This window comes from Rhinoraja longicauda, chromosome 9 (genome assembly GCF_053455715.1).
Source record: "Rhinoraja longicauda isolate Sanriku21f chromosome 9, sRhiLon1.1, whole genome shotgun sequence".
NCBI lineage: Eukaryota > Metazoa > Chordata > Chondrichthyes > Rajiformes > Arhynchobatidae > Rhinoraja > Rhinoraja longicauda.
Window position 1 is genome coordinate 46,244,680 of NC_135961.1, and position 16,430 is coordinate 46,261,109.

Genomic DNA, 16,430 nt, shown 5'->3' on the forward strand with positions numbered 1-16,430 from the left:
ATTTATGCCTCCACACCATAATTTGTCTAAGATATGCACCTGTCCTCATTATAGTAGATCATTAGTGTGGATGTTGCGTTATAAAAAAATAATTGCTGCAGTATCATCTGACCTAAAAGCAAAATTACAGAATAAAATGATTAATGGTAAAATGATTTCACAAAAGGAAGGATAGTTTCATTATTTTTTTCTAATTAGTGTAGGCTCATTATGTGGGGATTTGTTTTGTAAGTGGAGCTTTAAAAGGAATCTCCAGAGTTATAATTATGGTTCAAAGTAAAAATCCTTTTATAGTTAATTGAAACCCAGTGCCGTATTCCTAATTTGCGTGACTATTTCAGCAAAATAACTGAATTGGTACTACTTCCTGTTTAAATTAACAGCTGTTGAATGCAGCACATTATGATTTCTAAAGATGAGAATTTGCCTCACTGGAATTTGAATGCACAGTTAGTTATGGCTGCTGTATCACAGCAAAATCATGGCAGCTGACCTTATATTTAAAAACTTGAGCTATCTTTTTTTTTGTTCTGAAGCCCTTTTTATGTGAAGTATTGAGTAAACCCAATTTGTATTAGTCCACAAAATGACCAGCGATCACTCTGTACACTACACCAGAGACAATTTACAATTTTTACTGAAGCCAATTAACCTACAAACGTGGATGCCTTTGGAGTGTGGGAGGACACCAGAGCACCTGGAGAAAACCCAGGGGGTCACAGAGAGAACGTACAAATTCCAAACAGACAGGACCCGTAGTTGGAATCGAACCCGGGACTCTGGCGTTGTAAGGCAGCAACTCTACCGCTGCGCCACCGTGCCGCCTGAATTCTCTATTCTGAGAAAAAATGAAAACCAGTTTTTATTTAGAATGCATTATAATTTCTAATGTTTTATCAAAAGAATTACAAACCACACACTTTTTTCCTGGGGGCAGAGAATTTGCTCAGCTGTAATTATGGCAAGAATAGTTTACAAACACCATTCAGAAGATCACAGATTTTCTTCCTTAAAATCAATGTAGTTTTAAAGATCTCTTCTGCTGACAGCGACACTGAGGTATTCAGGTTGGTATGTATTTACTGAAAATTGAAAGAGCCCATAATTTTTAATGTATAATAATGATACAGGTGGTTTTACTGTCATTGAGACGGCAAAATCTGCCTTTACAGCTCTATTCAGTGACCCTGCCAGCTGTCTATATTTTCAGGTTGAGATTCGACTTTGCTATACAATTACTGTACCTGTTGTCAAAAAACAATTGACTTTCTTTCTGGATGCAGAATCCCTTTTATGAAGTTTTACTGAAGATTGTTGCTGGTAGAAAATGCTAAATATCTCCAAGATATATATTTGTAATTCATTATGATGCATAGGTATTTCAGTGATCTAGCTTTATTACTTTTATTGTGTTTATCCAGAATCCAGAAAATTCAAAAACTAGTATCTGCACCTTCCTGGTCATATTGGTTCACATCAACGTGATACTTAAGAACATTTCTGAGAAGGTAAATATTTCTACTTTTAGAGCCAATTTCATGTTAGATATCCAGAGGTAACATGACAAAATATGGGAATGGTGATTGTGATGGTAATTTTGTTAGATGACAACATCTGCTGGAGACCAAATGGAGTCACATTTGCAGCAAAAATAAAACAAAAATTGATTCTGATGCCATCTGCTTATTCAATACAGTCGGTGCCAAACACCAAATTGTCAGTATCTTGTGTACCAGGTCATTAAGGCATGAGATTTTCTTTGGCACCGGGATGATAATGGTCTTCTTGAAGGAGGTGGGTATCTCAGAACAGGGTAGAGGTTAAAGATGTCCATGAACTCTCCCACTAGTTGGTCCGTGTAGTTCCTAAGGACGCGGCCAGCAACTCCATCTGGCCCAGTTATTTTCCCTGGGTTCACCCTCAGGAAGGCCAGCCTTACTTCTGCCATAGTGACTATGGGAATTAGCACATTCGAGTCTGTCAGGACAGATGTCATTGTCCTGTTTGCATTCTGTTCAAAATAAGCATATTCTCATCAGGGAGGGATTTTGTAACCAATTTTGGACATACTTTTTTTATTACTCCCCTCTCCATCTCATCTGAAAATGCTGTAATAAGGAATATTGAGCCACCATTTCTGCACTGATGTTAAGTGTGGATTCAGTAATTGCTATGATATCGTATTTCCACATCCATCTGCATCCTGTCTTCCCCAGTTCTGACAAAGAGACATCAACCTGAAATGTTCACTGTTCCTCTTTCCACAGAGGCTGCGCAATCTCCAGCATCTGGTATTTTTTTATTTTCATAGCTCATCTGCCTTATCCATTAGACTTGTTTCGTTTAGTTTTATGTCGTAGGCATTGCCAATTTCCCCTTTTGTCTATTTTAAACAAAAGCAAACTATTGTTTACTTTAATTTCCAAAACCTCTAACTAACTTTCCGCCTTCAGTTTTCAGTTTATATCAGCTTCCCACCATATGCCCAGCCAGTTTACATCATTCTAAACAACATCAGCAGCACACCCTGCACTAAATAAAAGCATTGATCTGAATCTGTTGAAGGGCAACCCTTGTCTTTTATGCACCCCCATACTTTCTAAGAACTGGACCCATTATTCCAAAAATCTTAAGCCTTTGAACCATCTCTCCTGCAACACGTTCATCTTGCTGTTTCTGTACTCGCTGGTGCTGGTGGAAGTAATGTGGAGCTTTTTACAGAGGTTTTGCTTTATTAATCCTTTCCTAAAATTGCTTGTGTGACATCATCCCTTTTCTCCCCTTGTTATTGACACTGATGTGGGCTGCAACTTCTGGTTCTACCCCCTCCCTCTCCAGCTGCTCGGTGATGTGCTTGAACCTAACTACCCAGTATACATTTTTGTATTTAAAAATAAATCAATAATGAACCGTAAACACATTGATTTTTAAGTGTAAGAATGAACATATTTCAAATAGGATCCTGAAAGTCTTTCCAAATAGACAAAAGGGGAATTTGGCAATGCCCCTGGTTTATTTCCAAAATTCATTTTGTGATAAAAAGGTGTCAGTTCAGACTACATTTTGGGTCGGTGAATGAAATTAAGGTTACGGGGCCATTTATTGTATGTAACACCTCCTCAGAGAAGGAGTATTCAGAGAATGTGGGTTGATAGTATGGCCATTGTTACCTTGTTAAGTAAAAATCATGGTCTTAATGGCATGGTTTGGGTTTCTCTACTTTTAGCATTTAAAATATACATGTTTCTTTGCATTCTTTACAGACAAAGCAAGGCAATATTTTTGTTCGAAAAATAATTCAATAATGAATTGTAAACATGTTTATTTTTACATTAGAAGTGGCTTGTGATGAATCATTCACATATTTCATGAGATACATATTTATTAATAGGCCAGTGCTTATTCTAATTCTGTTGATCTTTCAATTTTACTAACTAGGGCCAATATTTGAAGAAGGCACTGAGTGTAATATTGCCCTGGTGTCTGAACCACAATTTCAGTGTGAGACTGTATGCCCTTCTTGCTTTACAAAAAGTTTGGGAGGCATGTCTACTGTCTAAACTGGAGGGTGAAGAGTTGCAGTTTTTGGAACCAATAATAAAATCCTGTCTGGAGCAAGTTGGACAGAAGCAAACCACAGGGTCAGTAGGAGACAATTATACAAATATGTACTTTTCTCTAAAAGTTTGTTGCTATTTGTTCCAGGTTCTCCATAGTCAACTCCTTCAAAAGTTCTGAAGAAAGGTCTCGACCCAAAACGTCACCCATTCCTTCTCTCCGGAATTGCTGCCTTTTACAATAGACAATAGGTGCAGGAGTAGGCCACTCGGCCCTTCGAGCCAGCACCACCATTCAATGTGATCATGGCTGATCATTTTCAATCAGTACCCCGTTCCTGCCTTCTCCCTATATCCCATGACTCCGCTATCCTTAAGAGCTCTATCTAGTTCTCTCTTGAATGCATTCAGAGACTTGGCCTCCACTGCCTTCTGAGGCAGTGAATTCCACAGATTTACAACTCTCTGACTGAAAAGGTTTTCCTCATCTCCGTTCTAAATGGCCTACCCCTTATTCTTAAACTGTGGCCCCAGGTTCTGGACTCCCCCAACATTGGGAACATGTTTCCCGCCTCTAACGTGTCCAACCCCTTAATAATCTTATATGTTTCGATAAGATCCCCTCTCATCCTTGTAAATTCCAGTGTATACAAGCCTAGCCGCTCCAGTCTTTCAACATACGACAGTCCCGCCATTCCGGGAATTAACCTAGTAAACCTACGCTGCATGCTCTCAATAGCAAGAATATCCTTCCTCAAATTTGGAGACCAAAACTGCATACAGTACTCCAGGTGCGGTCTCACTAGGGCCCGATACAACTGCAGAAGGACCTCTTTGCTCCTATACTCAACTCCTCTTGTTATTTTGTGTCTACCTCCTTCAAACGATTTCCTGGGGAAATTAGTGCTCTGTGCACTTTCAGCACTGAGAATAAGCTGAGGAGAAATAAAAGTTATATTTTGATATCTTATCCACCTCTTTCTGAGGTTTTCTGCCTCCCAGGTGGAGAAACAGCCTGCAGGCAGGCAGGCAGGCCTTCTCTATTGTGGCTACTACAAGCTGCACTTGGGAATCTAAGATAATTCTTCCTCTTGGCTTGAATGAGTGAATGAATGAATGAATGAATGAATGAATGAATAATACTTTATTGTCACATGTGACAAGTCTTTGTTTTCCATACCCAAGGAGTATGCAAAGAGTCGTCACATAAAGGGCACCGACAAAGTTTCAAATGTCCCATTTTAACACAAACCATTTTTGACACATTCCATTTGTGGTCCCCCTTAGTTCTTCGTTCTCCCTCTCGGCGGTTCTCCCACACCTGGTCCTCATTTGTTCTCGGCACTCGACCTCTGGCACTCGACTGATGGCGCCCGCCCTCGACCTTGACCGGCAACCCCTTACTGGACCTCGAACGCTGGCTCGACTTCCATGCCGGCCCGACCTCCTCGCCAGCTCGGACCCAGAGTCCAGCTGCGGGGATCCGCTGCCTGGCATCTCCGCGGCCTCCTGGGAGGCATCTGCCATCTGCAACCTCCTGGGAGGCTTTGGGGAATTACTAAGCTCCAGCTCTGGAGAACTCGAGCTTTCTCTAGCTTCCTTAAATATAGCTGTAGGAGGGAAGTTGACCATTGGGTGATCTAGTTAATTGAGAGGGTTACTCACAATTTATTGTGCAAAAGGGGTATTGCCTTCATTTGTTCAATCACCTCAAAGTGTCATTTGATGACTGAATAATGAACTTTACAAAATTATGAACATGAAACCTGTGATGAAGATTACAAAGCACTCTTCAAATAGTGATATTTTCCTATTAATTATATACATATTTTACATGTGGTACAATGGATAAGTCAGGCTTCAGCATCCTTCGAAAGGTTGAACAGTACGTTTTGTATTTTAGCTTTGTCTTTTGAGGTAAATCCCTTAACTTTTTTTTTGTCTTGTTATGTTAAGGAATGCTGGAAGGAATTGGCAGAGAATTCAGGACCATTTCTTTTTTGGGAAATTCCAACCAGTGGAAGACTACAGTCTAGAGGTACAGACGAGGTGCTGGAAATATTCCAAATTTTATTTCATTATTGCTTTATAGTAAAGTGCATTTTTCATTAAAGTTTTCCCATTTTAACTTTGTGGACAGCAATTCTCAGCTAGATTTAATATGCAGTGAATAAAGAGAAAGACCAACATGGCACTTGTCATATCTTTTTCAGAAAATCCCAATGTATTAGAGATCAATGAAGCTTCCTCAGTTGTTCTTCAAAAATATACCTTGACCACTTTATAATATACGAGACGGGTGTGCACCCATTGGGTGCAAATCTCTGCTGCGGGCGGTCCTACGGGCAACCCCCATTGGGTGGAATCCTCTCCTGCGGACCCAGCAATCCTACTGATCTGTGGACACGTTGCCAGGTGGGGAATGTCCCCCGGGTCCGTGGATGGGCGAGGGGGGACTTTAGATTTTTTTAGGTTTAGAGATACAGCGCGGAAACAGGTCCTTCGGCCCATCGGGTCCGCGCCGCCCAGCGATCCCCGCACATTAACACTATCCTACACCCACTAGGGACAATTTTTACATTTGCCCAGCCAATTAACCTACATACCTGTACGTCTTTGGAGTGTGGGAGGAAACCGAAGATCTCGGAGAAAACCCATGCAGGCCACGGGGAGAACGTACAAACTCCGTACAGACGGCGCCCGTAGTCAGGATCGAATCTGGGTCTCCGGCGCTGCATTCGCTGTAAGGCAGCAACTCTACCGCTGTGCCACCGTGCCGGAACAGGGAAAAGCCACTGACCTTGGCCCCGTTTCTCCCACGGGCCTCTCCTGCGGGCAGCCCTCCCCCAACTGACGATCCTATGGGCCCGTGGACCCGTTGTCGGGCGGGGAGTGTCCCCTGGGGCCTTGGACGGGCGAGAGGGGACAGGGAAAAGCCACTGATCGCGGCCTCATTTCTCCTGCGGGCCTCTCCTGCAAGCCGGGCAACCCTCCCGCAACTGACGATCCTGCGGGCCTGTCAACCTGTGAACCAGTTGCTGGTCGGGGAATGTCCCCCGTGGCCGTGGGCAGGCGAGGGGGGACAGGGAAAAGCCACTAACCTTGGCCCCGTGCATCCAGCGCTGCAGGCAGAGCGAACCGTGGAGCCAAAGCCTCCTGCAGCTCGGCGGCGATGGCCATCTTGTTGGACCCTCTGCCGCCGCTCTGCACCAATGGGAGGAAGGTCAATATAAGTTCATGGTCATATGTTTATCTCACAATATGACTTTGATTCCATTAATTATACTTTATATGCCAACTGTAAGATGTGCCTTAAATGTCTTTGTGAGCCTATATCATTTGAAAATATACTTAATAATTCCAGACTATCTTCATTGCTTTCTGTTCCTTTAGTTTTAGTTCAGAGATACAGTGTGGAAACAGGCCCTTTGGCCCACCAAATCCACACCGACCAACAATCTCTGCTCTAGTTCTATCCTACACAAGGGACAATTTACAGAGGCCACTTAACCTACAAATCTACACATTTAGAATGTGGGAGGAAACCTGAGCACCTGGAGAAAACCCACGCGGTCACAGGGAGAACGTGCAAACTCCGTAGAGATAACACCCATTCCTTCTCTCCAGTGATGCTGCTTGACCCGCTGAGTTACTCCAGCATTTTGTGTCTATACCCGTAGTCAGGATCGAATGAGGGTCTCTGGCTCTATAGGGCTCTTGCACGGCTGGTGAGGTCACGACCCCTATCCCGTAATGTTACCACGCATAGCCTGCTGGAGGTCAAGCGGTGTACTGGAGGCAAGCACTTACTATACCGCGGGACCGTTTTTGGTCCCAGCAGCCTTTGAATTGTCGTGTTTTTTTGCCAGAATTCTGCCAGAGACTGAAGCCAAAATCGCCACTAAACTTGCAACACCTCAGTCCCAACCAAAAATCTTTATGAATGGCACCACATAATTACAGTGCTTAATCGCATCAGGCTGCTTAACTGTTGTTTCCCTGCATGTCATAAATGTGCCTTGACTTGTGCCTGTGGCCGGTGCCTGTGGCCGACACCAGTGAATGAAGTGAAGCCTCTCTGGCCACGGATGGCAGATTGGTTCTCCATTCATTATAATACAACGGTTGACATCTCAGTTTGGAAGCCGCTTTCCCCTTGAGGTGACGCTGTGGAGGACATGTTAGATACAAAATGCTGAAGTAACTCGGCGGGACAGGCGGCATCCCTGGAGAGAGGTGATGGGTGACGTTTCAGGTCCAGATCCTTCTCGACCCGAGGCGTCACCCATTCCTTCTCTCCAAGATGCTGCCTGTCCCGCTGAATAACTCCAGCATTTTGTGTCTTTCTTTGGTTTACACTAGGATCTGCAGTTCCTCCCTGCACATTGTGGAGGACAACATGTTCTAAGCTTCCAATTCCCTGCAAATTCAAAGATGGCAAGACACGAGAGGGAAGAGGTCAGACAGACGCTGGACCTGGCCGTCTTGCTCCAGGACACGCCATGTAATTATGTGTGTGATGGGCTGTGGACATTAAGTGGGGCATCCATCCAGAGTCGTAGCATGCCTTGGCTGGGCTCCTTCTGGCGTCTCAGCTCAGAGTCGCTGTAGTGTATCCAGCTCTGGAAGGGCATTGGCAGCCCAGAGGGAGTGTAAACCTGAGGTATTTTGAACAGGAGCCAAAATGTACCACGTCTTGTACTGCAGAGATAGTTGTTTGTTTTTTCGTGGAACTTAAGCTCTCTGCTCTCTCGCGTCTCCTTTTTCACAGGTGCCGTTTCCAATGTGACGACCGCTGTGCCGATAAAGTACTAGATAAACCATTGTGATGAGAAACGCAGTGTAAACCTCACACCTGGTGACCCTCGGCACACTATGGAGCTGGGGTGTGGGGGGGGGGGGCGGGGGGAATGTAAGCGAGGAGGAGCTCTAATGAACTCTGAAGGCTCGCTGTACAGTAAGTGTTCAGCGTTTCGGATGCCTGACCCGCTGAGTAATCCAGCTTTTTGTGTCTCATCTTCGGTTGAAGCCAGCGTCTGCAGTTCCCCCCTACACAAGCATTCAGCGTTGTCAGGGTGGCACCGCTGGACTGATACAAAGCCGGCTTATAACGCAAAGTCATCTCATTCATCCTGCTCTGCAATCAATTCCCGAGCACAGCCTGTTGCTTACTCGGTGCATTCTCCTCCTCTCTTGTCAGAGTGTATGCTGGAGGTTTGCTTGTCCTCCAGAACGCTTGAGGGACTCTGTGCGTCACACCCTTTGACCTTTTGACCTACCGTGCAAGGGCCCTATAAGGCAGCAACCACCGCTGCGCCACTGTCCCGCCATTATGAACGGTCAATTAAAAACAATTTCAATGTGCTTTGTAATTACCGTAATTTGGTTCCAGATATTTTAATTTTGGTAGCCTCCAATATACCCGTTGCAACAAGACTTTCAGCTCAAACGATAAGACTGTTGCATCCCTTGCATCAGCTATCTGTCTATCCTCTTAACAATATTGTCTCTCTGTCCCCTTAACATTCTAGTCACTCCCACGGGCGGTGCTCCTCAGTCTGTTTATTTTTCTTTTCTGTTCCTTTTACAGACAGATATTTACTAATGCAATGAAATCTAGACCTTTAAAAATGATGGCTTTGAATTTTCAGTGTAACGGTGCATATTGCACTGCATGGCTTGTCACTTCTTGTACATTTTTAAGCACTATATCATGGCTTGCTCTTACTTTTCATTAAACTTTGTGTAAGTTAAAGACTGTCTGACAAAGCTAAGCACACCTTAAATAATCAAATTTGCATCAATATGCATCATTACACAGGAAAATGGAAGCCATTATTTTCAACGGTCTAGATTTCATTGCATTAGCAAGTATCTATCTGTAAGAGCAACAGGAAAGGAAAATAAACAGATGAGGTGCAGGGAAGCTAAGAGTGAGAAGAAAGTTAAGAAGGCAGAGTGACAATATTGCTAACAGAAAAGATGTAGACAGCAGAAATTACTTGTGGCAAAATCATGCCAAGTGTCAATCATGCCAGTCCAGTTTTGCTCAAGATTTCAGCGTGTGCAGCATCTGGTTTCACAGCTAGTTCAGTTTTGAAAGGCAAATTAAGGATCCTGGTCAAAGCCATTTTTTTTTAAACTTTAAAATATCTCTCTATCTCTCACTCTCTCTCTTGTAATTCATTAAAAACAGTGAAGATATAGTTACCAAATCAAGTGATTTTTGTATATTTTTCAACTTATGGACAAAATTGCCCAATGGACATTTTTTTAAATTGAGCTTATTCATTGCCAGAGGATGGCTTGCTCATTGGTTTGACTGGACCATCTGGTAGCAGTAATGAGTCAGTAATAAGTAAGTGACTTCAGACAATGATACTGGCTCAGGCCATCATTCTACTATTGGTTGAATGTTTGCAGATATCAATGTAGGTCACTTAAACAACAGCTCTCAAATCCCCGACCTACATAGCCAAGGACAATGCAAACCTACATGATCCCCTACAAGTCACATATCATTCTGACTTGGAAATATAATACCAGTCCATCATCACTGGGTTCACATCCTAGAACTGCCTTGGCAGTAGCATTGTGGGTGTACTTTCACCAGACGGATTGCAGTGATTTAAGATGATTCACTACCACCCTTTAATAGTGTGTTTAGTTTAGTTTAGTTTAGAGACACAGCGTGGAAACAGGCCCATCGGCCCACTGAGTCCACACCGATCAGCGATCCCCACACAGTAACACATACTAGGCACAATTTACATTTATACCAATCCAATTAACCTATAAATTTGTGTGTCTTTGGAGTGTAGGAGGAAACCGAAGATTACGGAGAAAAGCCACACAGGTCACAGGGAGAACATACAAACTCCGTACAGATAAGCACTTGTAGTCAGGATCGAACCCGGGTCTCCGGCGTTGTAAGGCAGTAGCTCTAACGCCATGCCAAGGCCGCACCATGTTGTGGATGGGTAATAAATGTTGGAATTGCCAGCAGTGCCCTGATCTAAAAATTGACCGTATTCAGTATTTAGCAGATCAAAAATTAAAAGGACTTTTAAAAATTAATACATGACTAATTGTTTCTAATCACTGTCCAGTTTCCTTGGAATTAAATATCAGATTGCAATTGAGATCCTTGAGGTTCTCTGCCTAACTCATGTATCTTCCTCTATCTCTTGCAGACAATATTTTATATCTTTCCAAGCTTATCAGATGTGATAGAAGATGAATGGATCCCTGCCTGGAAGTTTAGTCGAATTATGGATCTCTTTCCCTTCAGCTCGTCAGTTAATGTATTTAACTTAGGAAATCAGTTTCGTGATATGAAACCCACAAACTGGGTTCAGCAAGACAAAGGTAAAATTTGAATAACCTCCAGTTGTTAAAAATTGTAAATATTTTTTACTCAATCCCAGTCTCCTTGGGTTTGGGATGGCTGCAACCATGATGAGAAGTTTCAATAATGGCTTTGACCTTCCTACTTTGTAAAAGATTTTTAAATATTACACCCAAATCCATGAATAGTGGCTTATGTGTTCAGAACAACCAGACATCATGAATGCAAACTAGCTAGAAGACACAAGAATCATGAAACTATTGGATTCCCCCATGACTTGACCCTGAATTATTTACTATTTATATTAATGATCTGGAGGGGAACAAAATATTAGGTTTTCAAGTTTGCCAAATGCTCCAAAAATCTGTGAATAGTTGACTCCCAGCTAGTCAACAGGATTTAGAAGAACAAATATGTCACGAGATTGTAGGCAGCTACAAGACTAATAGAGTTGTCAGAGTAGGGGATTTTAACTTTGCCAATATAGACTGGGACTACCCTCGGTGCCAAGGGTTGAGACAAGATGGAATTTGTCAAATGTGTCAGGGAAATTTCTTCAGGTAATATGTAGAGGGCCCTACAAGGGAGAGAGCAAAGCTTAACCTACTTTTGGGGAATTGGGCAGAGCTAGAGATGGCTGTGTGGTGGAGGAGCTTTTGGAAGCCAGTGACCACAGTTCTATTAGATTTTAAGATGGTTATAGATAAGTACAGGGCAGGTCCACAAGTTAAAACATTTAATTGGGACAAGGTCAACTTTGATGGTATGAAACAGAAAATTGCAAAAGTTCATTGAAATAGGTTTTTTTGTGGGACCAGGAACATATGAAAAGTGAGATGCTTTTAAAAGTATGATAGTGAGAGTTCAAGGTAAGTATATTTGTGTTAGAGTGAAGTGCAGGGCAGGTGGGAATAAGGAGCCTTGGATGATGAGAGAAATTGAAGCTCTGGTCAGGAAAAAGAAGGCGGCATGGATCAGGAATGGCAGCTGGGATCAAGTGCAGGAGAAGTATAGGGTCTCAGGGATTGGTGCTGAGCCCATTGCTGTTTATCTCTATATCAACGATTTGGGTGAGAATTTACAGGGCATGATTAGCAAGTTTGCACATTGTAGACAGTGAAGATGGTTGTCAAGAATTACAGCAAAATCTTGATCAACTGGATAAGTGGATCGAGGAATGGCTAATGGAGTTTAATTCAGATAAGTGTGAGGTGTTGCATTTTGGGAAGTCAAACCAGGGCAGGACCTTCTCGGTGAATGGTTGGGCCCTGGTGAGTGTTATAGAGCAGAGGGATCTCTAAGTACTAGTACACTTTCAGTTACCTGAAAGTGGCTTTGCAGGTAGATAGGGTGGTGAAGAAGGTTTTTCGTACACTGGCCTTCATCTGCCACGTAATTGAGTTTGGAAGTAGGGACATTATGTTACAGTTGTACAAGACATTGGGAGACCACACTTGGAGTATTGTGGTCTGTTTGGTCACCCTGCCGTAGGAAAGATGCCATTAAACTGGAAAGGGTGCAGAGAGGATTTATGAGGATTTTGCCAAAGTTTGAGGGCCTGAACTACAGCGAGTGTTTGGGTGTGTTAGGACTTTATTTCTGCGCAGAAGGCTGCACAGGAGAGGGCGCGAAGACCAGTATAAACCAGCCATGATCTAACTGATTGGTAAAGCAGGTGCAAAATTGTGAAGATGCTTGATTGAGACCCTTGAGTGGGAGAGTAAAGGAGTAACGGACAGTATAAAGAGGTGGGGGTGGAGTGGGGCAAGAGCTAGCAAGCAATTGATGGATACAGGCAAGGAGGGGTAAATTTTCAGTTACAGTCAGGTGGGGAGAGAAGGCAGATAGCAACAGAGGCTGGCATGTGACAAGTGAAGAAAAAAAGGCTGCAGATTCTGGAATATAATAGAAGAGGGGGATAAAGAATGGAACTGAATTAGTAGGAGATGGGAACATCAATGAGTAGTGACATTGGCCCAAGCTATGCCTGCCTCTAGCTTTGTTGAGCACTCTGTTCCAAACCTCCACCAGCTTCATTCCCCGCCTCTTTCTCTGCTACATTGACGACTGCATTGGTGCCGCCTCCTGCATTGATGCTGAATGCATCAATTTCATTACCTGCACCACTATCATCCTCTTTGCCCTTAAATTCACAGAACATTTCAGACACCTCTCTTCCTTTTCCTGATTTCTCTGCCTCCATCTTAGGAGGCAAACTGTCCACTGATATCTACAAATTCTAACAGGCAAATTTTGTGATTTTAAAAATGGATCAACTGGACTAATAACCATATAACCATATAACCATATAACAACTACAGCATGGAAACAGGCCTGTCCGGCCCTACCAGTCCACGCCGACCATTCTCCCTGACCTAGTCTCATCTACCTGCACTCAGACTATAACCCTCTAATCCCCTCCTATCCATATACCTATCCAATTTACTCTTAAATAATAAAATCGAGCCAGCCTCCACCACTTCCACCAGAAGCCCATTCCATACAGCCACCACCCTCTGAGTAAAGAAGTTCCCCCTCATGTTACCCCTAAACCTTTGTCCCTCAATTCTGAAGCTATGTCCCCTTGTTGGAATCTTCCCCACTCTCAAAGGGAAAAGCCTACCCACGTCAACTCTGTCCGTCCCTCTCAAAATTTAAAAAACCTCTATCAAGTCCCCCCCCAACCTTCTACGCTCCAAAGAATAAAGACCCAACCTGTTCAACCTCTCTCTGTAGCCTAAGTGCTGAAACCCAGGCAACATTCTAGTAAATCTCCTCTGTACCCTCTCCATTTTGTCGACTTCCTTCCTATAATGGGACAAGGAATGGCAGATGGAGTATAATTCGGATCAAGGCGTTTTGGTAAGACGATTCAGGGCAGAACTTAGTAAATGGTAGGGCCCTGCTGATTGCTTTAGAACCAAAAGGCCTAGGGGTGCAGGTAAAGATGTCCTTGAAAGTGGTGACACAGGAAGACAGGGTGGTGAAGAAAGTGTTTGGAACATTTGCCTTCATTGGTCAGGATATTGAATATAGGAGTTGGGGTGTCATGTTACAGCTGCACAAGTAGTCTGCAGGGCCACACTTGGAATACTATGTGCAGTTCTAGTTGCTCTGCTAAAGTAAGGATGCCATTAAACTGGAAAACAAGTGCTAAACCTTTATGGGGATGTCATTAGGATTGGAGTGTTTAAGTTAAACAGCAACCATGAGTAGGCTAGGACTTTTGTCCTTGCAGCATGGGAGGCTGTGAGGAGACCTGTGGGGGAGAATGCTAAAAGGAAAAAAAATCATGAGGGGCATAGATAAGTTTATGAAATCATGATCGGCATAGATAAGGTGAATAACCATAGTCTTTTTCTTGGGGTAGAAGAGTCTCAAATTAAAGGGCTTATGCTTAATGTGAGATGGGAAAGATTTAAAAGGGACCTGGGACAGCTTTTTTACACACAGGGTGGTGGGTATATAGAATGAGCAGCCAGAGGACGTGGTAGGAGTGGATGCAATTGCGCCATTTAAAGGACACTTGGTCAGGTAGAGAATGGGAGAGGTTTGGAGGGATATGAGCCATGCAGGCAAGTGTCTCTGTTGGGCAACTTGGTCGGCATGGATGAGTTGGGACAAGGGGCTTGTTTCTGTGCTGTGGAGCTCTATGGCTGTAATTTGTCGAAGGCTATTGGTACAAGAAGATATCAGCCCATCAAAGCCTTTTAAAACAGCAAATTTAGCATTTGACAGTAAATGGATCAAAACACTTTTTTTTTGCAAGACATTTAAGCCTGATCGTAACAATTTTGAAGGAAATTTGCTTTTGCAAAAACCTTTACTTGAGCATTCAGATGTACATGGATGTGTGAATCTTAGTTTGATTATGGCATTTGAATTTACTGGCAGAACAAAAGCCCTCTGCAGAGTTTTCCTAGTATTTAATCAGTTCATAAGCCTCTGAAGTCAAGCTTGTCAGTCACCCATGATTAAAGCTGAAATGGCACTGAATGCAGATGAGCAGTTGCTCACATGTTCTGCAGTTTCCAAGGACTACGAATGGTTTGGCCATTTTCACTTTAATTACCAGTAGCACAAAGTTTCTGTTTTCCTGATTAATTCCACATCAGTCAATCGAGCCTGCTTCCCTGCAAAATCCATCTAAAATCTTCATTTAGTATTTTGGTATTGACAAACATTTTCCTTCCAGTTTTTTCATCGACAGAAGCATAGCCTGTTTATCACATTGGTGCCCTCAGTGTTCACCCCTTGTGAGACTGTGAAAAGAGCATTTATTAGAATATTTACTGTAGATGTTCATTCTTTGGTTGTAGCTTTACCCTTTACATTGAAATGTCCTTTCGATCAAAACTTGATATTTTGCTAAGCTTAGCACTTCATTTTCTATCTGTTTCTGCTTTTTGTATCATCTCCCATCTCTTGCTGCAATTGCTTGTATTGAAGAAAAATAACTTGTATAATGAGTTTGATGTATTGTGTAGAGCAGAATAAACCATATCTATTTCCAAATGAAAAATAAATAAGCTCTCCAGCAAAACAAGTGTGATACACTGATATATAAATGATTGCTCCACACTTTAGGGAAAACTGTCTTAAATTACTGGTGGGTAGGCAACGATATCTTAGGAATTACAGAGACCTCGTTCCATTATAAGGCAGGTTAAGTAGGACAGGATAAAGATCTTGTAGTGCTCAGTTTGAGTGTTTGAGAGAGAGAAATGTGCAAGTTCGGAGAATTGATAATCTGGATATAATATGGCATTTTATATAGTTTCTGATGCTCTTTTAATATAATAAGGGCATGGTATTTACTCAAGCCATAACTTGTATTCAAGAATTATGTTATTCTGTTTCCTCCTCAAGTTAAATGATGATGTAAGATTACTGTTATTCTTGATGTAATAAGCTGAAATAGAAACACAGAAAATATGTGCAGGAGTAGGCCATTCGGCCCTTCGAGCCAGCACCGCCATTCAATATGATCATGGCTGATCATCCAAAATCAGTATCCCATTCCTGCTTTTTCCCCATATCTCTTGATTCCATTAGCCCAAAGAGCTAAATCTAACTCTCTTGAAAACATCCAGTGAATTAGCCTCCTCTGCCTTCTGTGGCAGCAAATTCTACAGAATCACAACTCTCTGGGTGAAAATCCCTGTTGATTCCTAGAGTTGGCATTGGTTCTTTTGGATATATGTAAGGTTTTCTATGTCAGCATTCTGAGAGATAAATGCATTGTATTTTGAATTATGCCACACATAGCCGAGAATGTGCTAGAAAGGGTGCCCCTATGTCTACATTTGAAAAAAAAGATTACCAGGTCCAGAAAGCACGCTTCTGTAGTTCTGGTTACCCAAATACAGGAATAATGTGAATGCTTTGGACAGGGTGCAGAAGAGGTTTACCAGAACGATGGCTGGATTAGAGGGTATTAGCTATGATGAGAGGTTAAACAGACTGGATTATTTTTGTATGCAATGGCAGAAGTTGAGGGGAGACCTGATTGAAGTGCATAAAAT

At 42.6% G+C, this 16,430-nt stretch overlaps 1 protein-coding gene across 3 annotated transcripts in view; it reads left to right on the forward strand.

Moving 5' to 3' along the window:
* tarbp1 (TAR (HIV-1) RNA binding protein 1) overlaps positions 1 to 16,430 on the forward strand; it is a 159,331-nt gene that overhangs the window by 85,048 nt on the left and 57,853 nt on the right. For all 3 annotated transcript variants that reach the window (XR_013547647.1, XR_013547648.1, XM_078405386.1), the window contains exons 23-26: positions 1,422 to 1,508; positions 3,439 to 3,641; positions 5,514 to 5,595; positions 10,751 to 10,925. Coding sequence is in view for 1 of the 3 variants with exons in the window: in XM_078405386.1 (XP_078261512.1) it covers positions 1,422 to 1,508; positions 3,439 to 3,641; positions 5,514 to 5,595; positions 10,751 to 10,925 (547 nt within the window). In the remaining 2 variants the exon portion in view is untranslated. The remainder of the gene's footprint in view (positions 1 to 1,421; positions 1,509 to 3,438; positions 3,642 to 5,513; positions 5,596 to 10,750; positions 10,926 to 16,430) is intronic.